The sequence below is a fragment of the Castanea sativa genome, chromosome 11 (assembly GCF_040712315.1).
Source record: "Castanea sativa cultivar Marrone di Chiusa Pesio chromosome 11, ASM4071231v1".
Taxonomy (NCBI): domain Eukaryota; kingdom Viridiplantae; phylum Streptophyta; class Magnoliopsida; order Fagales; family Fagaceae; genus Castanea; species Castanea sativa.
This window is the reverse complement of record NC_134023.1, coordinates 55,294,112-55,317,311: the sequence shown is the minus strand read 5'-3', so window position 1 is coordinate 55,317,311 and position 23,200 is coordinate 55,294,112. Positions and strand designations below refer to the sequence as shown.

General features: G+C 33.1%; 1 protein-coding gene and 1 long non-coding RNA gene across 3 annotated transcripts; both read left to right on the top strand.

The window, feature by feature from the left end:
- The first annotated feature begins 1,930 nt into the window (after positions 1–1,930).
- On the top strand, positions 1,931–2,916 carry LOC142614978 (uncharacterized). The gene is made up of 3 exons (XR_012840622.1): positions 1,931–2,068; positions 2,394–2,474; positions 2,670–2,916. It is a non-coding gene; the product is annotated as an uncharacterized LOC142614978 (long non-coding RNA).
- A 4,444-nt stretch (positions 2,917–7,360) lies between these two features.
- LOC142617827 (3-hydroxyisobutyryl-CoA hydrolase 1-like) lies at positions 7,361–20,418 on the top strand. Of its 2 annotated transcripts, XM_075790787.1 has the most exons (14): positions 7,361–7,548; positions 8,957–9,037; positions 10,318–10,386; positions 10,920–10,983; positions 11,129–11,208; positions 14,021–14,104; positions 15,536–15,620; positions 16,476–16,561; positions 17,077–17,198; positions 18,068–18,128; positions 18,296–18,394; positions 19,673–19,774; positions 19,855–19,896; positions 20,020–20,418. In XM_075790787.1, exons 1-14 carry the CDS (start codon positions 7,456–7,458, stop codon positions 20,155–20,157), a joined length of 1,206 nt encoding a protein of 401 aa, XP_075646902.1. In that variant the 5' UTR covers positions 7,361–7,455; the 3' UTR covers positions 20,158–20,418. The 2 variants fall into 2 exon arrangements, with proteins under 2 accessions (XP_075646902.1, XP_075646903.1); XM_075790788.1 differs by lacking the exon at positions 14,021–14,104.
- The last annotated feature ends 2,782 nt before the right edge of the window (positions 20,419–23,200 follow it).

Below are 23,200 nucleotides of genomic sequence, written 5' to 3'. Positions count from 1 at the left end.
AATATGTCGTCAATACTCCAAGAGCAACGTTTATATCTCCACATTTAGAGTACATTTCAACTAGTGAATTCTTCAAACTTGTAAAATGCTCTAGTCTAACCATCTTGATATATTCATGGATCCAACTCCCCAAATCTAAATCACCAAGTTGGGCACAAGCTGAATGTGCTGCCAAAATGTCAATATGAGGCGTATTTGAAAACAATGCAGATATGAGTGCATGTGTGAATGTGGAAACTGTGCATCTATCCCTCCAACAAGGGTTAGAAGTGGATGGAAATATAGATCTACACCTCCCACAAGGGATAGAAAAATATGTGAATCCGAGAACTTACATTAAAAAAAAAAGAAAAGAGGCTGATGAGTATACAGGAATTTACATCAAGAAAGGGAACTCACTACATGAGAATTTACAGTACATGGAACTACTTGCTATGAGATAAATTATGTCATGGAAAATGCCACTTGAATAAATTTTCACCACCACCACCCATGCATGATAATCTACACAAAAAAGACCAACCAAAGGAATATATTGCATGAAAAATGTGCTTAAGAGCATTCACATCAGATTTCGGCAAATCAACCTAAAAAAACACACATCAATTTATATACCCATTGAGTAAAATGAGATTTTTTACGGTGGTTGTGTAAATATACTTAAGCATGGCAGCTTATGCAAAACAAATTCTTTGCATTTCCTAATTGTGAAGGAAGAGACAAACATTTTAAAAAAAAATTGACATTTTAATTGTAAGGGACATATTTTTATGTAATTGGCATATCCTTTGACAAAACGCACTTTACTTGTATTTGGGTAAATTTAAGTAGGTTCAAGATGATCATTACAAGTGGTTACATTAAAAACATAAAGATTACTAAAAAACTGCTCAAGAAAAGTGCAATTTGCAGGTCTCGATACCTTCTCGACAGAAGCTCGATCTGTCGAGATTCATTAAAGCTCGATCTGTCGAGATTCATTAAATCTCGACACATGTCTCGATCTATCGAGCTTACGTGATTCAGACTATAGCCAGCAACGTTTTTATTCTAAAGGACTATTTGTTTATGAGTTTGTATAATCCTTATTAGATTTTGAAAGCCCAAGGTTAATGTATATCTATTTAGAATAGGAAAGCCCATTGAGCTCCTATTTAAATAAGGAGGTGGAAAAAGAAAAACCTAACCCTAGAGAGTTTCATAAGGTTTTCTTTTTGAAACTCTAGCCTTTTTCTACAGGTAACCAAGCAAAGTCTCTCATACCATCATTGAAAATCTTCTTGGTGTTTCTATGTGAAACTGTTGCAAATCAATTACATCAATCAAAGGGTTGTTGTGGAGTTAGTCACGTACTATGATCCATGCAAAAGAGTTAGTCATGTACTGGGATCTGTGCATCATTGGTTAGTCACGTACTGAGATTCGTGCATTGAACATTATGATTGCTGCTACAATACAAGTCCAATTGGGTATTAGAATAAGGGTTAAACTGTAGGTTGGTTTTTCAAGATAGGGCAAAAGGTTTGGTAAGATTTCTTATACTTCTAACCCCTTGTGATTGATAATAGTGGATTTTTTAGAGTGGTGACATTAAAATCACCCGTAAAGTTTTGCCTCGGTGGTTTTCCTCATTCGTAAACAAATCACCTGTGTCAAATTTATTTTCCGCTGCATTTATATAATTTGGTGATTTTTTTGTGCTGCCACACTATTGCATATAATTTGACTAATTAATTAATTTGGGTAATTAATTCATTTGTAAGTGGTCAATTCATTTTAACCCAACATTAATAAAATATAGTATATAATAAATAATCATGTGTGAGTACTTTGTAAAATAATTAATTAAATCTTTTTTTTAAAAGAAGTTCTTATAACAACATCCGTTCACAAAAAAAAAAAAAAAAAAAAGAAAAAAAAAGTAGGATTTAAAAAGTACTCTGGAGAGTTGTCGTTTCTATGTATAGGTTAGCTTAAAATCCCATACCACCGAGCTTATCAGCACCACAATTCATAGAGAGAAAGAACCAAGGCTCCACTCAATTCTACCATACCCGACAACCTTCAGGTCTCTCCAATTTCTCTCTCTCTCTCTATAAATCATTTCCATTTCCATTTGCATGCTCTGTTTGGTTGCTAAGAAAATATACAATAATTGAGGAGTAGGACTTTAGAAACTTCTCTTACGAGCCAAAGTCTCGGCAACCAAACAGAGTCTTAGCTGTTGAATATTATAGAAAACGTGGGGTTTTTTTTTTCCTAGGATAATATGGTTTTAATGATTTTTTTTTACCTTAATAATCGCGGCGTTGGAGATGTCTTAGAGGGCATTTGTGTTTGGTCATTTTCGATTCTATATGTTATTTATTTATTTATTTATTATTGTTTGATAGGTTCTGGCTGGAGAGAAGTTGTCTGCAAGAATATTGACATTGAATAGGCCTAAACAATTGAATGCCCTTTCTTTTCAAATGGTATCACGCCTAACTTACTTTTCGATCATGTGTTTTTCTTGCATTATCATTTATATTATGCTTTTTGATTGAAATATATGTATCAATGTATGTATGTATATAAGTTTGGTTTTAGGTAGCCTCTTTTTGGTCTGTGTACTCTAAATTGTTGTATTCTAATGCAACTCCAAAATTTTGGGGCTAACCATTCTATAGCATTTCCATGTGGGAGAAGTTGCGAGATTACGCTCAAGTTTAAATGGTGAATCAATAGATCATGTAGAATGCAGGGGTTGACCTGCAGAGGTGGCATCCAATTTTTTGAGGAGATCAAATGGGGGCACCTTGAGTTTCTTATTTGAAGATACTTGTGCATACAAAAGAGCACTGTTTGGCCTTAACCTTGCGTTTCTAAGTTTTGGAATGCACTCATGACATATTCTTCGAGAATTCACCACTCATCCACCTAAAAGGACATTGCCTTGTTCCTTAAGTTTTCTCTTTGCAGATGAGAATTTTAAATGATGGTGTCCAAAATCTTCATTCTGCTCTACAATAAGAAATTTTGCCTTAATGTTTTGAAATATTGGCAGAGATGCTTGAATAGTAAACAGAGTTTGTAAAAGTTTGACGAGCTGGAGATGTGTAATTATACAGAAATGTTTAATTTGATCCGATTTTGTTATTTTTCTGGTCCAGCTTGGGATCTACCATGTGTTTATATTCTGGAGGTAAAACATTTAGCTAGATAATTTTCATTGTAATGACCAATTGTTGCAGCTTAATCTTTGCTATGGTTTTAGTTCCTGGTTTCCTTTCTTCTTTTTTTCTTCAATGCTATCAATTGAAATGTTATCATTCATTTGTCTTAAAGTGGTATGTAATTTTGGTTTGTACATTCTATAAATTGTTGATGTGTTCCATATGAATACAGGTTTGTATTTACATATAAAAACAGGATTGAGTAGTATTGTTTTAATTTAGTAGTTCTAGTTTTCTCTAGTGTGATCATAACAACACTAAAGGGTACGTTTGGTTGGAATGGTGAAAAAGTGAAAGGATAGAAAATATTTTAATTTCTTTCATTTTTTTTTAATTGGGAGTGAAAATGTGGAGCGATGAAAAAAGTAATTTTGTATAAATTTACTCATATACTCTTATTAAAAAATGATGCCCAATTAAAACAACAAAGTGACCAACAACCAAAAAAACAAAAAGCAATCACCCAAATTTATTATATAAAAAAATCATTAAAAAAAACACGTCTAAATCAAAAAAAAAAAAAAAAAAAAAAACAAAGCACTGTCACGTCCACAACCCTAGGAAATCAAAAAGAAAAAAAAAAAGGTAGAGGCAAAGGAAAGCCAAAAAAAGAAGAAAAAGAGCACAAAAAACACTTAAAACTAGAACTGATTGCAAAGAATAAAAAATTAAAAAAAAAAAAAAAAAACATACTGGACAAAGTGCATGTGCAAGTGTATATGGGCATTTTCGTCATTTACCTATCAAATTTCCTCTAATCCAGTTTTTTCCCAATTTTGGGGAGAAAACCTTTTGATGGGCCCGAGGAGAAAACACCCAGGCCCTACCATCATTTTCCCTCTCATCCTCCCAACCAAACACCTTCTAAAAAGTTTTTCCTCCTCGTTTTCTCTCTCTTTTTTTTCCCCATCCTTCCTAAAATTCACTCTACCAAACACACTCTAAAGCATTGAATCACTTTAAAACTCCGAAAGAATTGTGCTTGGGCAATATTAGTATTAGAATAAGTGACTTTTTTACTTAACCCAAAAAAAAAGTCCTAGTGTTACACACCTTCATAAGATTCCATTACGGTTTAACTAAGAGAGTAACAATAGGGGGTATTTACTTGTGTCCATAATATAAAGGATGAAACTGCTCACTTTTAAATTTAGGAGGGAAATTGTGAACTAACCTAATCATAAAATGGAAAAGTGGTTTCTTTTAGTGAAACTATGTCAATGTAAAGAAAAAAAAAAAAAAAAAAAAAAAAAAAAAAAAAAAAAAAAGCTTGCCTAAGAATATTGTAACAATCCACTCTCCTTCTTCATCCTCGAGAAATGCAAAGATATAATAAAAATCGAAATTCACAACAACAATGTTGACGTATATTTGCACAAGTACTATAGCTAAAATGCATTTTGCACAATAAATGCATAAGTTGATGTGTGTGACATTTCGGGTTGATTAGAAAAATGGGCTCTTATACCATATTGCATGAGCAGATAGGAATACTTTAAGAAACTTAAATTGTTCACAAGTTTATTACACCTAATTGTGAAAATACTATGGCAACAACAAAATGTCACATTTTCACAATACCTTTATTTTAAGTTTGGCACATACTAGTATGATATTGTGACAAGTGACAACACCAAAATGTCATAATATTTTCACAATAGTTTTATTTTAGTTGTGGTTGGTCTTGATATGATAGTTTATTAATATTTTATTTTTTATTTTGACCTATAAAGAACTAACATCTTGACAATTGTAAAAATATTGTGACAATTTATTATATGATATAACACTCCTCAACCAAAACACTGTATCATTACCTGTAAATATTTTTTTAAAAAATAAAAACAGAAACGAGCTCAATGGAAATTGGTATGAATGGTGATTTGCAGCACAACCACACATAAATTATGAGTTTTTTTTTTTTTTTTTTTCCCTCACCTAACTGACTCAGCCAAAAATACTCTAGATATGCCGTAGTACATGAAGTTTGGTTTTGGTCTATCACTTGAAAATGAGACTCTTGCTTTTTTCGCAACAAATCGCAACGTTTGGACTCACAAAAAAGACAAATACTTGACGAAACCAACCAAAGCACCGTAGAAGGTACTATTGACACCTTTTACATATTTAGCTGACATAGTTGGATTACACAATATATGTGTTACACATGTTTTGAATTACAGGCCACTTACAACTATCATGTTTAAGGACTATTCTACTGTACATGAAATTTTGGAGGCACGTAGGAATAGTTCACGTGGTTGAAAAAGATCACTACCTGAGTATAGTTACATGTACATTAGAAAAAGCCAAAAAAAGGCCACCGACTATAGAAAAATTATGCCCAAAAATGGGTTACTCGCTATTGGAAATTTTGGAGGCCAGTAGGAATTAATAATTCACGCGGTTGAAAAAGATCACTACCTGAGAAATTATATTAGCAAAAACAAAAAAAGCCACCGACCGGTATTGGATAGTTATGCCAAAAGAAGTCTCTAAAGTCGCGACTATAGAGAAATTATGCCAAAAAATGACACGTCACTCGCTATTGGATAAGTTACATCACTCACTGCAGAATAATTTACACTAGAAGTGACCCCCTTGCCATGTGAGATTTTTTTTTTTTTAGAAGAAAACATGAGCAGATTTTAAGTTAAATAGTCTATATTAGCCTACAGTATAGAAAAAGCCTACAGTGGAACATCCTTCATCTATACTAAAAAGTTTGAGATATTAACATTATATCGAGCCAGACTATGAGTAACTTTGTTACCTTCCCTCTTAGTATAAGAGTAATGTAACTAAGAAAATGATCTAGAAATAAACCTAGCATCATTCAACCGATTTGCATAAGAGGCCATAGAAGAAGCATGGCCACCCAATGCCTTAATCACCATCTCATAATCATGATTTTTAAACCTGGGATCATACAATCCAACCTGATTAACTGGGAACTTCTCACTATTATGGTTTTTTAACCTTAGAAAATATTCTAGGTAAGAAAAGAAGGGAACTGTTCAAACCACAGTTGAACCGTGTAGGTTTGAAAACCCTGGACAATTTTCACGGTTCAAGTCTGAGCTATTTTTATTTTAAAAAATAAAAACATTACAGACTCATAGCACCAAATCACCATAGTTGAAGCTTCAGTAGTTATCATTGATTAATTTTTTTTTATTAATTATAAAATGGGCTAAGTCCTATTGGATTATATGTATAACTTATAATTGAGGATTAAAAAAATATGGAATTCTTGATAATTTATAGGAATTTTTACCAAATAATTAAATTTATATACATGAAAATAAGATATATTCTCAATGTTTTTCTAATTTAATTATTTTTTTATATTTTAAATAATTATTAATTTAATTATGAAATCATCATGGTTTAACTCTGGTTTGATCTTGATCTGACCTTAAAAACCTTGAGCCTCTTTCTTACCCGGTTCTTTGAACAATTTGGGTTTCAAAACTATGATCAAAATCTCCTTCTAGTATAGCATCTGTTATGCCAATCTCCAGAGCAAACTCCAGTGCACGGATAGTTGCAAAAAAGGCCATCCAAATTATTATTTTTTTGCCACAATCAGCCAAGCTTGAGAATTTAGTAAAAAAAGATCAATCAAAGGAATTTAAATCATGAAATGGGTACCGAAGGAATTTATGTTTTAAGGAAAAAAAAAAAAACTATGATTTTAAAAATTTTAAAAACTATGATTTAACGTTTGAATAAAATATTTTAAAAATCATATATTTTATTTATAGGTGCTATGTATCATAGAAGTCCTTACTTCTTAGTAAGACAATTGTTTAATTTGTTTTCCACAATTTTTTTTAAAATCCCTATTGGTTTTGAGGGCGATTATTTTATTTGGTGAAAGAAGAAAAAAGAAGATAGTATACATCGGCATTCAATTCAATTCCAACAGTGAAATTTTTTGTGATGCATGATGTGTGATTTTGTAATATATGTCGGCATTTGATGCCAGCAGTGGTGTACCTACTTTTGTATGTTTCCTTACATGTTTCCTTACGTGTTTTTGTACCTACTTTTGCATGTTACGTGCTTATGTGCTATTCTTCGTGTGATTTGTCATCACTTTTATTTTTTGTGTTTTTTGGAAAAACAAACGCACACTCACACAAGAGAGAAAAAAAATGAGTTATAACACAAAGGCATACTACAATTTTATTCAAAAATCATGATAATTTTTTTCAAGTTTTTATAAAGAGCACCAATGTACCAGGCAATTCACAATTCCCTTAGTGGAGAGAGAGAGAGAGAGAGAGGCATGGATGCACTCAATTCTACTAAACCCGACGACCACCAGGTAGTCTCTCCAACCAGAGTCTTGCTTCACTTATCAATCTTATCTATTAATATTGGTTTCACACTTTCTTCATAACCAAACAGAGTATTAGTTGTTTCATGTCATTTCTTTTATAATCTTTTACTAGAGGTGGCAGTGTGGCACACACATATATTATAATACAATAAATGATTTTTTTTTTTTTAATTTGCAAGGATAGTATAGTTGCGTTGATTTTTTTTTATATATATATTTTTTGAGGAATTCATGAAATAGTATGATGTAGTTTCGTATAATTTAATTTTTAAAAAAAATTAATTAGTTAATTGGATTGAAATTGCTTGATTTATGATTAAAAAAAAAACTAATATGAATACAAGTGTGTAATAACATGTTTGTTTCGATGATAAAGTTTCATAGAAAATGAGTCATTTTTCAAAAAATATTTTCTATAAAACTATTTCATTTTTTTTTTAATGTTTGATATCAACTTTAAAAGAGTTGACAAACAATATACTAATTTCTCTTGTTTAGCTTGCTATGAGATAGAATTGTTTTTCAAAAAAATTTAGTGGAAAACAATATCTAAAAATAAGTCATACTTTTTATGTTAACCAAAGATATTTTTCCTTTGACTCATTTTTTATGATGCTATCAAATATTGGAAAAATACAAAAAATAATCTTTATACAAGATTTTCCATTGAAACAAACAAAGGACAAAAAGTTTAGCTACAATATCTTTACAGAAGATAACCAGACGAATGACAAAATTTAGCTACAATATTAAGGAAAGACAAAGTTTAGCTATAGAAATTAGTTGAAGCTTTAAGTTACAACCTTACTCAATATTTTTAATTGTGAGTGAATTTGACAAATTCATAATTGGATTACATCTTCTTCTTATATCTTCTATGTTTGCAAAGTTTATAAAAAAAAAATTAAAAATCAATAGCTATGTCATCAATAAATTGTTTAAATTGCAAGTTTTTATAGTTTAAAATTATGTATAAAATATAAGCTTATAGATCATATAGTAAATAATATTTGATTGACACAAAATTTGATATGTATATTAAGAATGTAAAGGACATGCAATTCAACGCTTGAATTTCCAAAATATGTAGTAATGTTTATTTTACTAAGTGAGGCTATAGTCTTAAGCTACAACTAATTTTGTAGTTAGACTTTGTCTGCCTATGAATTATCATTAGCAGAACTATGCAAATAAGTTATCAAAAATAAGCAATTCCAAAACAAGCATATTATTTGGATGCTTGAATAAATTACCTTTAAATTTGCAATAATGGCAAGAATTATCATTAGCAGAAGAACTAAGAAGATCGTGGCCAATTTATGCAGTGGAGACGTCGTAAAGTGCATTGTGTTTGGTCGTTTTCAGTTACTTATATTCCTTTCTTGTTTGGCAGATTTTGGTTGAAGAGAAGTTGTCTGCAAGAATATTGACATTGAATAGACCTAAGCAACTGAATGCCCTTTTATTTCAAATGGTATCACACCTAACTTATTGAATACTTTTGATGTGTTTTCTTGCAATCTCTTTTATATTATACTACCACGTTATGGTATCAAATGCTTCAGTTATCTTATGTTTTAAATTGATATATATATATAAATGAAATCAAATGAAATGCGATGGCAGGGTGCAAAGCTATGTCTCTGCTATATGTGGTGTTGTTCCTTTGTTTTAAAATGGCTGGACTCCATAATCTATTAAGTATAATTTCTGGAATATGGATGATTTTGTATTTCTAGTCCTTTAAGAGGATCAACCTTATTCTGTTTCTTTGTTCTTTTAAATATGCATGCCCTTAATTTTGTTACATTTTGTAATGTCAATCACAATTTTACTTGGGGAATTTTTGCCATTTCCAGATCTTGTTATGTGGTTTCTTGCATTCCATTTACCGGTCATGATATTCTGCTTTGTGTAAGATAATGTTATACATGTTGAGGATAATACACAAAGTAATCAAGAAAGAGCAATGTGAATACAAAAAACAAACAAAAAAATAGATAACTTTGAGGTACAAAATTGTTATCCTTAGACAACATTTGCTATTATACTATTGTTGCTAAAGAGTTTTCACAAATTTTTCTCCTAAATACAACCAAATTTGTTGGGTTTTACAAATAGGAATTTTGGGGAATACCAACAAGATTTCTTTTGTTTCTTAGAAACTAATTTTGGGAAAGAAATGAATTAGTTATCGAGTGAACATAAATCACTATTTATACACGTAGGGTTATAATACTTTAAAAGGCATGAATGAAGAGTTTAAATGTTTCATAAAATTGTTCACAAGACTTAAAACCTTCTCAAATGTTCAAAACAGCTACCAGAAAAATTCTACAAAAATTCAGTTTTTATGAGTCTCGAAAGATCAAGAGGAATTGCGCATCAATCAAAGGTTCTTCTCAATTGGTTGAACAGGAATCGAACATCAATCAAGAGAGGCAGAAACTCTAGATCAAATTTCTTGATCATTTCATTCAATCGAGAAAAATCTTGACCGATTGAAAATTCCTGGACTTGGATTTTCACATAGAAGATTCTAGAACTTGAAGTTTCATTTTATCTTCTTTATAAATCAATACTCTCTAAATTTAAATATCATTATTACAAATTATCCATGTATATTCCTATATATACAACAATGCATACTTATATCTATTTTGCAATACTTATGCATGCATGTTATAGTGCAAATGAAGTAACCAATTTGCTATAACATTTTATCTGGAACTTGTGTTTAATGCAAAATTCTAGATTTCTCGGCTATTGGAGCTTTTCATTGCATATGAGGAGGATTCTAATGTGAAGTTGGTAATTGTCAAGGTATGTCCATTCTTAAGAGACAATCTTCATATCTTACCTTCAAATTGCATTGGAAAGAAATCAAAAAGAAAGTCATATCTTTCTGACACTTTATTTTTGCTGATCCTTGCAAATGAATGTGTGGGAACACGGCAGTGGATATTACATTTAATTTTCTTAATTCAGGTAGTGCTAATGAATCATTGTGATTGTTGTTTTGTTATGCAGGTTGTAAGGATTTTGTTGTAAAATTAACCCTTAGTTATTTATGTTGTTTCTAAATACAAAGCCAGTTTTGTGGTGATGGCGGAAGTTATTTTATTTTGACTAAATAAAACAGATTATCTTATATAATCCTCTAAAAAAAAGCAACCTTCTTAAGGTTGTTTACCTTCATCTAGTTCAATTGTAAATTTACTTGTGCATATATGATAGATAGGCATTTTAATTTGTTTAACTAAAGTTTATAAGTAAAGAATTGGGCACGTTTTCGATTGTTTCAGCCTTGCAGAGAATGCAAACTGATTGCATGTCCTCTGTGGTCATTTTTGTAGGGAAAGGGAAGAGCATTTTGTGCTGGAGGTGATGTTGCGGCAGTGAATCGGGATATTAATGAAGGTATAGGCTCTTTTTATTACTTATTGGACCACCCTCACTGGTCCTCAACATCTAGATTATTCATGACCTACCACCACAGATAAGATTCAGCTGCTGATGTGGAGTCTTTCAGTCATCTCTTCTTTACAATATTTTTATGTATTAGGTACCTGGAGGTTAGGTGCAAAATTCGTTTGGATGCAGTACACCTTAAATTACATTTTGGCAACAAATCGTAAACCCCAGGTGACTATTAGAAGTTAAACTTTTTTTTAATTAATCCTTCATAAATAAGTGAGTTTCATAAATTAATGTAGTGAGAAGTTTATTGAAGTTATGTGTGGGATTTATGAATGTAAGAGTTAGAAAATAAATGTAGTGAGAGTTAAAAATTGGATGGTGTACTATATAAACTCATTCATCCGTCAAGTTCTATGCAAGAGTTGAAGAGAAATACAAAACTTTAAAGAGTTCTAATTCTTCCCTCTCCACTCTCTCTCCCTTTATTTAATTTGTGAATGTGAGTCTCTTCTATACACTAAGTAGCGTGTGGATATTTGCGAGAGTAAGTGAGGAAAGGTCCATCAATATTTTGTTTTATTTCCAACAAAGTGGTATCAGAGCCAATCGGTTCGTGGTGAGAATGGCTTTTGCTAATGGGATGGTGTCATTCCAATTTCCTCGACTTACCAAACAAAACTTTGAAAATTGGAGTAGCCGAATGAAGACGTTGCTCGGATCCCAAGATGCATGGGAGATTGTGGAGAAAAGTTATGTGGAGTCACAAGATGAAGAATCTTTAACCCCAAACCAAAAGGAAGCCTTGCAAAAAGCTCGAAAGAAAGATCAACAAGCTCTTACGTTGATCTATCAAGGCTTGGATGAAACTATGTTCGAGAAAGTTGCAAATGCAACTTCATCCAAGCAAGCATGGGAGACTCTTAAAAACTCTCTAATGGGAGTTGATAAAGTGAAGAAAGTTCGCCTTTAAACATTGAGAGGCGAGTTTGAAGGTTTGCACATGAAAGAATCTGAATCTATTTCAGATTATTTTTCAAGGGTGTTGGCAATTGTAAATCAATTGAAGAGATATGGTGAGAACTTGGATGATGTCCGTGTAGTAGAAAAAATTCTACGGTCATTAACTTCTAAGTTTGACTATATTGTTGTAGCAATTGAGGAATCAAAAGACTTAGAGTCAGTGACCATTGACCAACTCATGGGATCATTACAAGCCCATGAAGAAAGGCTCAATAAGAAGAAGCAAGAGCCTTTGGAGCAAGTCCTACAAGCAAAGCTCACCTTGAATGAGAAAGGTTGGCGTGAAAGTAGCCAAAGAGGCCGAGGACATGGACGTGGTAGAGGGAGAGGATCTGGAGGAAGAAATGGTCAAAACTCTCCCAATTATGAAGAGAGGGGTCAAAGTTCACAATCCACAAGAGATCGTGGAAGAGGAAGTTTCTCAAGATCATATAGAAGAAGGTATGATAAGACTAATATCAAATGTTATAATTGTCAAAAGTATGGGCATTATGCTTCTGAATGTAAAAATGCTGCTAATACTATTGAGGAGAAAGCTAACTATGTTGAAGATAAAAATGAAGAAGTGGAGCCGACTTTGTTGATGGCATACAAAGGAGAAGACAAAGAAGAAAATGATACGTGGGAGCTTGCAACTCTTCCAACTGGAAAGAAGACAATTCGTGTAAAATGGTTGTACAAGTTGAAGTGAAGCAAATGGAGGATGAGATTTTCATTTCCCAAGAAGGTTATACGAAGGATATTCTCAAGAAGTTTGAGATGTTAAATTCCAATCCAGTTAGCACTCCTGTAGAATGTGGAGTGAAGTTGTCAAAGCATGTTGATGAAGAGAAGGTTAATCCAACATTTTTCAAAAGTTTGGTCGGAAGTTTGAGGTATCTAACATGCACAAGACCAGACATTCTTTTTGGCGTTGGACTAGTTAGTCGTTACATGGAAGCACCGACGATGACTCATTTGAAGACTGCCAAGAGAATTCTTTGCTATTTAAAAGGTACACTGGATTATGGACTTTTGTATTCACCCTCTAAAGATTTTAAACTTGTTGGCTACAGTGATAGTGATTAGGCCGGAGATATGGATGATAGAAAGAGTACTACTGGTTTTATATTTTATATGGGTGATACTGCATTTACATGGATGTCCAAAAAGCAGCTAATTGTGACGCTTTCCACTTGTGAAGCTGAGTACGTTGCTGCTACCTCCAGTGTTTGTCATGCAATGTAGCTTAGAAGTTTATTGAAAGAGTTGCAGATGTTTCAAGAAGAAGCTATAAAAATATTTGTGGACAATAAGTCAACACTAGCACTTACAAAGAATCCAGTCTTTCATGACCGAAGCAAGCACATCGACACAAGGTATCATTTTATTCGAGAATGTATTGCAAGAAAGGAAGTTCATCTTGAGTTCGTGAAGTCGCATGATCAGGTTGTAGATATACTCACTAAACCACTCAAGTATGACTCATTCAACAAGCTGCAAGCCTTACTTGGAGTAATTAAGAAAACAAGTTTAAGGGGGGATGTTAGAAGTTAAACTTGTTTTTAATTAATCATTCATAAATAAGTGAGTTTCATAAATTAATGTAGTTAGAAGTTTATTGAAGTTATGTGTGAGATTTATGAATGTAAGAGTTAGAAAATAAAGGTAGTGAGAGTTAAAGGTTGCATAGTGTACTATATAAACCCATTCATCCGTCAAGTTCTATGCAAGAGTTGAAGAGAAATACAAAACTTTAAAGAGTTCTAATTCTTCCCTCTCCACTCTCTCTCCCTTTATTTAATTTGTGAATGTGAGTCTCTTCTATACACTAAGTAGTGTGTGGATATTAGTGAGAGTAAGTGAGGAAAGGTCTATCAATATTTTGTTTTATTTCCAACAGTGGCCACGTTCACCATGAATAGTAAATTTTCATTATCTTTTATTTATATTGACTTTTGACAGTGGAAGCATTCTTGGTCAAGTTAGTTTCATGAATATATTCTTTCTTACTATTAGCATGCAAATATTGTTGAAGGTTTCAATCCTTAATGGAATTGTCATGGGAGGTGGGGCAGGGGCTTCAATACATGGTAGATTCCGGGTTGCAACAGAAAATTCGGTATTTATCTCTATTTATCTCCAGTTTTAAGTCATACAGAATTTTACTTTCTCCTAGTAGGTGATTATGAATTACACACTTCCCTGAGATTTTATACAGTAGTAATGTTTTTCCATTATTTTATCCCATTCAATAGATGATGGTCAGTTTGAATGTCCAAAGCAGGGAATTGAATTTGGTTGTTTATCTCATGGTTCACTACTCTCTCCCCCCACCCATTTTATTTTAGTTGTTGCAAATGTTCTTCTTTAATTAATATGTATAGTTGCAGGTACTATATATAGTTGCTAAATTCAACTAGGAACCTTGTAATTCAACTGGTACCTCTCAGTGCTTCTAATGGAGACATTTTGGGTTCAAATAAAAATGAAAAAAGATGCTAAACTTAATTTGTGACAACCCTTCTTATTTCTGTTTTTTGGGTCCTAAAATAATCTTAATGCTTCCTGTATCAATAAGAAAAGAAGAAGAAGAAGAAGAAGAAGAAGAAGAATTGTACAGTTAAACCTGATCAAGCAAAAAATGCTGATGCTGTCCACTATCATCACTTGTGTTTTGAACTCCTTAAAAGGTTCTTAAATTTGGTTTTAGGTCGCTCCTCTTTGGTCTGCGTATGCTAAATTGCAGTGTCCTAATGCAACTCCAGGCACTTGGGGCTAGCCATTCTATACCATATTTATGTGCGAGAAGTTGTCAGATGATGCTCAAGTTCAAATGGTCCATAAATGACTTAGCCTTTCCTTTGGCAGTGGCATTTAGAATTTCTTCTCGTTTTGCAGATGAGAATTTTAAATGCATTGGCAATTATGGTGCCATGTGTTCCATATGGATACATGAGTTGTATTGAATTTATAATGAAATGACCAATTGTTGTAGCTTCATCTTTGCTATGACTTAATTTTCTGTTTTTCTTCCCCCCCCCCCCCTTTTTTTTTGATACAAAATAAAATTTCTACTCTAGCCTAATCTAAGTGTAGATATGTGTGAAACTCCTTCTTGGAGACTTGAACCCCGACCCTTGCCCCCCATACCCCACAAGCATTTATACTTGTAGAGTGACCACTGCACCAAGGGTGTGCAGTGGTTCCCCTTTTTTTCTTCAATGCTATATTATTCATTTGTCATAAAGTGTTATGTAATTTTGGTTCCATATCGATACATGAGATGTATTTACATATAAAAAGAAGGATTGAACAGCTCTCCTTTTTTTTTTCTATTTTTTTGAGCAGTATTGTTTTAATTTAGTAGTTCTAGTTTTTTTGAGTTTGATCATAACAGCACTAAAGCACCAAATCACATCAAAACTCCAAAACAAGTGTGCTGGGCAATGTTAGTACTAAGCAAGTGACTTCCTGGGATGGGAAGTCCTAGTATTACACTTAGATCTAGGTTTCTTGGTTAACATGCATTTTGATAGAGGACTCGTTGCAGGTCTTTGCAATGCCAGAAATAGCTTTGGGACTCTTCCCAGATGTGGGTGCCTCCTATTTCGTGTCAAGACTCCCTGGATTCTTTGGTAATGGCAATTACATCATTGACCTATATAGTAACTCTTTGGATAACAAATCTTTCCTAAAAAGGGGGTGAAGTTCATTTTCTTCTGCAGTTTGTAGGAGTCTGGTTGGTATATTTCTTTAGCACTTTAATTTTCTTGAGTTTGTTCAATTCTATTTTTAGGTCTTATGTATACAACTGACTAATACTATTGCAAACTAGCAGTATTGGTGAGAGTATTATATGTGCTTGTTATCATGATATGGGACATGTGACCGATAGAGGTGCATAATCTGTAGGTTGGGAGAGTCATTGGGATTAAGGTGTCAGTTTGTAAAGCACAAGCTATCAATTCCTAGCCAAAGTAGTTAAGAATAAACCAAATCTTAGAATGAACCATGGTTCAACAGAAAACAAACCATAATTGGTGTTGGTTCTTTGTACCATGCAATTAATCTACTAGAAAACTTATGTTTTATTAATTCTTCAACAATTATGAATAGATTACAAGGTATTTTGACTTGCAATTTTGTCTCTGTCACCAATGATTTCTACTAGTGCTTTTGTATTTCTTGAATTTCCCTTGCGCTAACTTATGGTGGTCTCTCTGCTCAAAGAAAATCTCTACTGTCTGTTCTACTCCACATTTATTTCTTATTAGATTTTTTATGTTTTTTTTATTTGTTCATATTTTTAGATTTATTTATTACATAGAAGTTGGAATTATAACAATTCTATGTTTCTTTGTTCCAAAGCTTAAAAGTGTTCAGAAGTGGCTTCTCTTTTTTTGCATTTTTTTGTTATTATAATGGTCTTTGTTGGTAACTCCCCTCCCATTTCCCATCTTCTACTTGTTATAATTTCAAATCTTTGGCAGGAGAATATCTTGGTCTTACAGGCACTAGGTTGGATGGTGCTGAAATGCTTGTATGTGGGCTTGCAACTCACTTTGTCCCCTCTGAGGTAGTATTACATTCTACTTTAATTATTTGATTTTAGGCATAGTGCTCAAAATTCTAATGAAGGAAAAAGATACATCTTGTGTGGTTGATGAATAGTTGCAAGCAGTAACATGCAAGCATGGTTTTAGTGCACATTATGAATTATTGAATATTTTTCGAAAGACTTTTTTTTTCCCTTCCCTACTTGGTTTAAACTGAAAGGCAAAGTAGTGGAGTAGACGGGATCATTTGATTTGAAGAAAGAGGGAAATTATGGTAAAAACAGAAATTGAAAGGAGGAATTAATTAGGTAGTTCAATAGTACAAATTAGACCATTAGACCAACCCTTGGGGTTAAGTCTAGGATATACTTGCAATCCCTACTTTCTATTTATGATATTTTTTTAAAATATTTATCCTCATGCCATTAAGATGAAATGCCATGCATGGCCATCATTACTTGCCAAATTTTTTTTTTTAAAATTTTTGTAATACATTGCCATTTGAATTCCTTATGTGTTTTTAATTATTGGCCAGAGATTGTCTTTGTTGGAAGAAGCACTGTGCAAGGTAGATTCAAGTGATCCAGCCATAATCTCCGCAGTTATTAATGAGTACTCAAAGCAACCTTATATGAAAGAGAAAAGTGCATATCGCAGGTCATTTTTGCATTCATAATTATAAAGATTATACTTCTTGTTCTAATTAAACGGCCTCTATGTATGCCAGGGATTTTTAATACTTATGACGTCAAGGATTATCAATCATGAAATAAACTTCTCTCAATGAATGCACATATGAAAAAGCTCTATTAGTTTATTAGCTAGCTGTATGCATCATCGTAACATACAATGATAAATGAACCTAATGGACAGATGAGCTACTTTTATGGTCTGATGGCAAAGATCCTTTTAGATAACCCAGGCTTCACTCTCTAGAGGTACCAAACTACATAGCAGCGGTCTCAATTTCAACTACATGGATAAAGCCCAAACTAAATAGCAGTACTCTTAATTTCACTCATATGAGTAACTCTAAGAAATCTTGTGCTATAGATGTAGAGTGACATTCATATATTGTTATAGATGATACCACTCCTAGGAATTAGTATAGCCCTTATGGTTGGAACCCCATTTACATCCCAAATCAGTTGGTGTCTTGGCTTAATGATAAAAATCAATCATCATAGAGTAGACCATCGGGTTAAAATGCTAACCTATCTTAAAAAAAATAAAAATAAATAAAATAAGAAAGAAAAAGAAAAGCAAAGCCATTTATTATGGACCAAAAGAAGGAAGAAGAGAGAGGCCTTATAATGGCGTATTTTGTTGGATACCGTACATGATGTCCTAGTGCTAGAAGGTTCTATCAGAGTTGATTTTGTATTAAATAACTAATGTTTTCATTTTCTGAAATGCAAACCTATCTTTCTGTCATCCAAGATCCTCAAATATATATTTTTATATATTTTTTTTAATCTTTTCTCAATAAACTCAAAATCTTTTTTTTCACTGTCACTTGGCTACAGATTGAATGTCATTGATAGGTGCTTTTCTCAAAGAACAGTGGAAGAAATTATATCTGCCCTTGTAAGTTCAATGATATTGAATTTTATCCATGATAAAAATATTAATTTGTTGTCCTCCTTGTCAGATGTCTTCAAAAAGTTTGCTAGTGCTTTGAGTAATATTCTTTTATTTTTGGTGTTTACATGTTTACCACTTATCTGACCATGATCTTGTGCTGGCAATTTTAGGAGAGAGAGGCCTTGAATAAGAAGGATGATTGGATCTCCGAAACAATCCAATCACTAAAGAGAGCATCACCAACAAGCCTTAAAATTTCTCTGAGATCGGTAAGGGAGCAGCAAGCCTTAATACTGCCATTCCAGTCAGCATTTAATTGCTTAAGACTGATTGGCTTGTGGTTAAGATATTCATGACATCTTCTGTTGAAATTTAGCTCTGTAGGATTTTCGTTATGTGCTCTAATCATGTGAGGCTACAGAAATCTCTTTTTCTTTCTTTAGCAGAAGTATCATTTCTTCCAGTTTCTGAGGGTTAGAAATTCAATTTCCAGAATTATAAACTGGTAAAAGTGGTTGACAACTTAAAAGAGTGTCCTTTTTTTGGGCATTTTTATAATGAGCTCTAAGGTTTAAGACAAGTGATAAGTGCAACAAGAACCTATATAAAGTTATCAAAAAGGGGATATGGTGGCATCTATTTTCTATTGGACACTAAAATGTTTGAAGTGCCGATGTCAGATGCAACATTGACTCTTGTTAGCAAGTGTTATGCTTTCAATGACCAGCCGTTAAACATCTCTTAATAACCTAAGGAATGAACAGAATCGAATGCTGAAATAAATTAGGTGTTTTCTTTTCTCTCTAGAACAATCAATTTAAAAAATAGATAAGGCTTCATTTCTGAGTAATGGGTATGAAATTGGTTTGATGCCTACATACACATCTGCACCCAGCACATGCTACTCTGTCATTCTGAATTGTGACGTAGGTTGGTACTGGCCCATCGGGAATCAGGTTGTGCTTTGGCCATTGGAGAACAGTTGAGTTAAACATTTTTAGCCACTGTGCAGAGCCGATTGTGGTAGAATTTGAAGGAGCATCCAAAAATGTCTAGAGAATTAAGTTGGATCCAAAGAAAGAGAATGTCCTACTATTATTATTCTCTCTTTTGTTGCAAAGGCCAATATGAGTTATCTCTTGATCAAAAATAAATAATGCCCTTGTACTTTCTGGCTTCCTTTTTTCATAAAGGGCATAGAACAGATTTTTTTATAAGCATGGTGAATTTCCCTTTTTTTGTTGCAATATATATGTGAAGTCATAGTTGTAATAGTAATAAAATTTTTTTTTTCAATATGTGCAAGATGCATATCATTTGAGGTATGAAGATGAATGTGGGGATTGTGTGTCACTTAGGATTTTAGCTTGTCTCGGTTATCTGACATATGATCCCCTCTGTTCTATAAATACCATCATAATAGAAATATGATATTTAGTTCCCTCAATAAATTTATAACTAAAGACAAAACTTAGCAGCCATTCAATTTGTCTAAATCTTTTGAGATTGTTTTTACATTTTAACGTTTATTCTCCTCTTGTGAACAGATTAGAGAGGGACGGCTCCAAGGTGTTGGTCAATGTCTTATTCGTGAGTTTAGAATTGCTTGTCATGCCATGCAAGGAAAACTCAGCAAGGATTTCTTTGAGGTTTCAGCTTACTCAAATATTTATCTTCTCCTAATTTCTTCTTTTGACGATTATTTTAAGACTTCCCCTTTTTACTGTAGGGCATTAGAGCTATACTATTGGATAAAGATAAGAACCCAAAGGTAGACATGCATCTTTTTCTATATCTTTGCCATTTAGATTTTTCAGTCTCAATGATTTTCATAAATATAGATTTCTGTTGGTTTATTTTTCTTATTTCATCTTTGGCTTCCTATCTCTCCCAGTGGGAGCCCTCTAAATTGGAGCTTGTTAGTGACGATATGGTTGACTCATACTTCTCTATGATGGATGATGAAGGCTGGGAAGATCTAAAGCTCCCTGCGAGATCTAATTTGCCTGCATATGCCATTGCAAAGCTTTAATGCATGAAGGTGAAAAATGGGGAAATTGTTGCACTTTTTAAATTATAATAAAAGGGATATCAACACATTGTGTGGAGACATATATGACCACAATGATATTCTCATTATCTTTGTGCTATTAGTCGATCCTTGTTAAAGGGTGCCAATTTTAGCTGATGTTATTATTATAGTATATAGAACGTAAATTTCCAGCGTATACTGCAAATTATTTTTTCTAGTAATCTTTGCAAGAACAGGAACCATCTTTGACATGATGGAAATGACCCCTTGACTCTTACTTTTTGTTTGTAAATGTTGGAAATAAGTTTAAATGCAAAATGACAGTTTGAGCAGACCCTGAGGTTCTTTAGAATAAGATTCTTGGCCCCTGGTTATGTTTTCAACAAACCATAACAAATTTCCAGTCTTTCACTTCTTTATGTTCGTCAATACGTCTGAAGTTTCTGCAACATCACTAATCAGTTCAACTTTTGAGTCATTTGATTTAGCTTCAAGTAAATTTATGTAGTTTTTGGATGAGAATGATGTTCGACCAGGAATCAATGAGAAACTCCATTTATGACAATTGAGTTGCAACCCGGTGTATTTCGAATACATTTTTTGTGCATAAGTTTTCTCACTCTTTTTACTTCTTCCCACTTTCATAGAATTTCGAAAGAAAAACATAGATTCCATCATTTTCTGGTTCAAGATTTAGCGAGAGTCTGGCTGCTTCCTATCCTAAATTGATTTTAATAAACAATCTGCTGCATTAAGCACAACCCCCCAAATTGCTCCATTTGGTTCCATGGGCATTTTTTTTTTTATAAATAAAATCTAATGCTCCTCCAAAAGTCCTATAAAAGATCAATCATAGTGCTCCAACTTAGGGCTTATTCCATATTTAGCCCATTGAAATTTTGTCTACTTTCTTGAATCACTTATCACCCCTGCACAGCTAAAAGCCAATAATAGTAAAAATAGTATAATACTCCAATGAAGCTGATCATATGGCTGATTGCGTCTTTATCATCAAATGGAATTGAGCCAAAGCCTCCTCACCAAGGCCATGAAGAGCAAGTACTTGGATCATATCATTCCAAGAGACAACATCTTTTGGGTATGTTGTCAAATACTCCAAGAGCACTGTCTATATCTCCCCATTTAGAGTACATTTCAACTAGTGAATTCTTCAAACTTGTAGAAGGCTCTACTCTAACCATCTTGATATATTCATGGATCCAACTCCCCAAATCTAAATCACCAAGTTGGGCACAAGCTGAATGTGCTGCCAAAATGTCGATATGATGCTTATTTGAAAACAATGTAGATATGAGTGCATGTGTGTATGTGGAAAGTGTGCATCTATCCCTCCAACAAGGGATAAAAGTAGATGGAAATATAGATCTATACCTCCACAACGGATAGAAAAATATGTGATTGCGAGAAACTTACATTAAAAAAACAAGGCTATTGTGTATGCAGGAATTTACATCAAGAAAGGGAGCTCACTACATGAGAATTTACACTAGTTGGAACTACTTGCTATGAGAGAAATTATGTCATGGAAAATGCCACTTGATTAAATTTACACCACTGCCACCCATGCATGATAATCTATACAAAAAAAGAACAACCAAAGGAATTTACGGCATGAAAATGGTGCTTAAGAGCATTTACATCATATTTCGGCAAGTCAACCTCAAAAAACACACATCAGTTTATATATTCATTGTGCAAAATGTTATAATGCTTGTGTAAATATACTTAAGCATAGTAGCTTATGCAAAAAAAATTTCTTTGCATTTCTCAATTGTGAAGGAAGAGAATGAAAGGCAGTTGCTGTGTGAAGAGAGACAAACAATTAAAAAAAATAAAGAAAAATCGACATTTTAATTTTTTAGAATACTAAGTATTTTAAAACATGCACAGAGAAAGGGGAAAATGTCTTTAAAAAAATAATAGTATATATCCAAAATGACCTAAATAATCATATGCGAGTATTTTGTAAAATAATTAATTAAACTTTATCTTATTAAAAAAATTCTTATTTTAAAATTGACCTAAAACAGACCGTTATTTTTGCATAAACAGAAATAAAAGTAAAATGCATTCTAATTTTTTTTTTCAAAAGAAAAAAAAAAAAAAAAGAGAAGATGAAGTAGGATATGAAAAGTCCTCTCGAGAGTTGTCGTTTCTATATATAGGTGAGTTTTAAGGAAATTGGCAAAATCACAACCGTGAAAGCAACGAACCCCCATACCATACCACCGAGTTTATCAGCACAGCAATTATCACGAATTCACAGAGCGAGACAGAACCATGGCTCCACTCAATTCTTCCAAACCCGACGAACTTCAGGTCTCTCCAATTCTCTCTCTCTCTCTCTCTCTCTCTCTCTCTCTCTCTCTCTCTCTCTCATTTCATTTCCATGCTCTGTTTGGTTGCTGAGAAAAAAATATACAATAATTGAGGAGCAGGGCTTTAAAAACTTCTCTGACCAGCCAAATTCTCGGCAACCAAACAGAGTCTTAGCTTTTGAACATTATAGAAAACATGGGTTTTTTTTTCTGTGATAATATGGTGTTAATGATTTTATTTTTATTTTTAAATTTAATGAATTCATGATGGGACACCTCAATGGACTCTCAAGTAGAGATTCCCATCCCTGAGTCTGAATGACAAAGGGAAGAGGAGTGTCGGAAAAATCTGATAGGATAACATGGTGCTCCAGATGAATGCCACGTTTCTGAAAGTTCTCCAAGAAGTCCTTTCGGGCCTCTTATCACGGAACCAATTGTGAAGAGGTGGAATGGGATTAGAAGAGGAAGACCCGGAACCAAGAGGATTTCGAGCCGGAGTGGATTTACGCGTTTTGGATGCCATAGCACAGTTTACCCGAGAGAGAGAGAGAGAGAGAGAGAGAGCACATCACAACCAGATAACAAGGAAAAGAAAAGAAAGGAAAAGACGTATGCACAAAAAATGCATGAACATGTGACATGCAAAATTTAAAGACATCATGGGTAAAAATCCAATCCAAACCTACCAATACACAATGAAT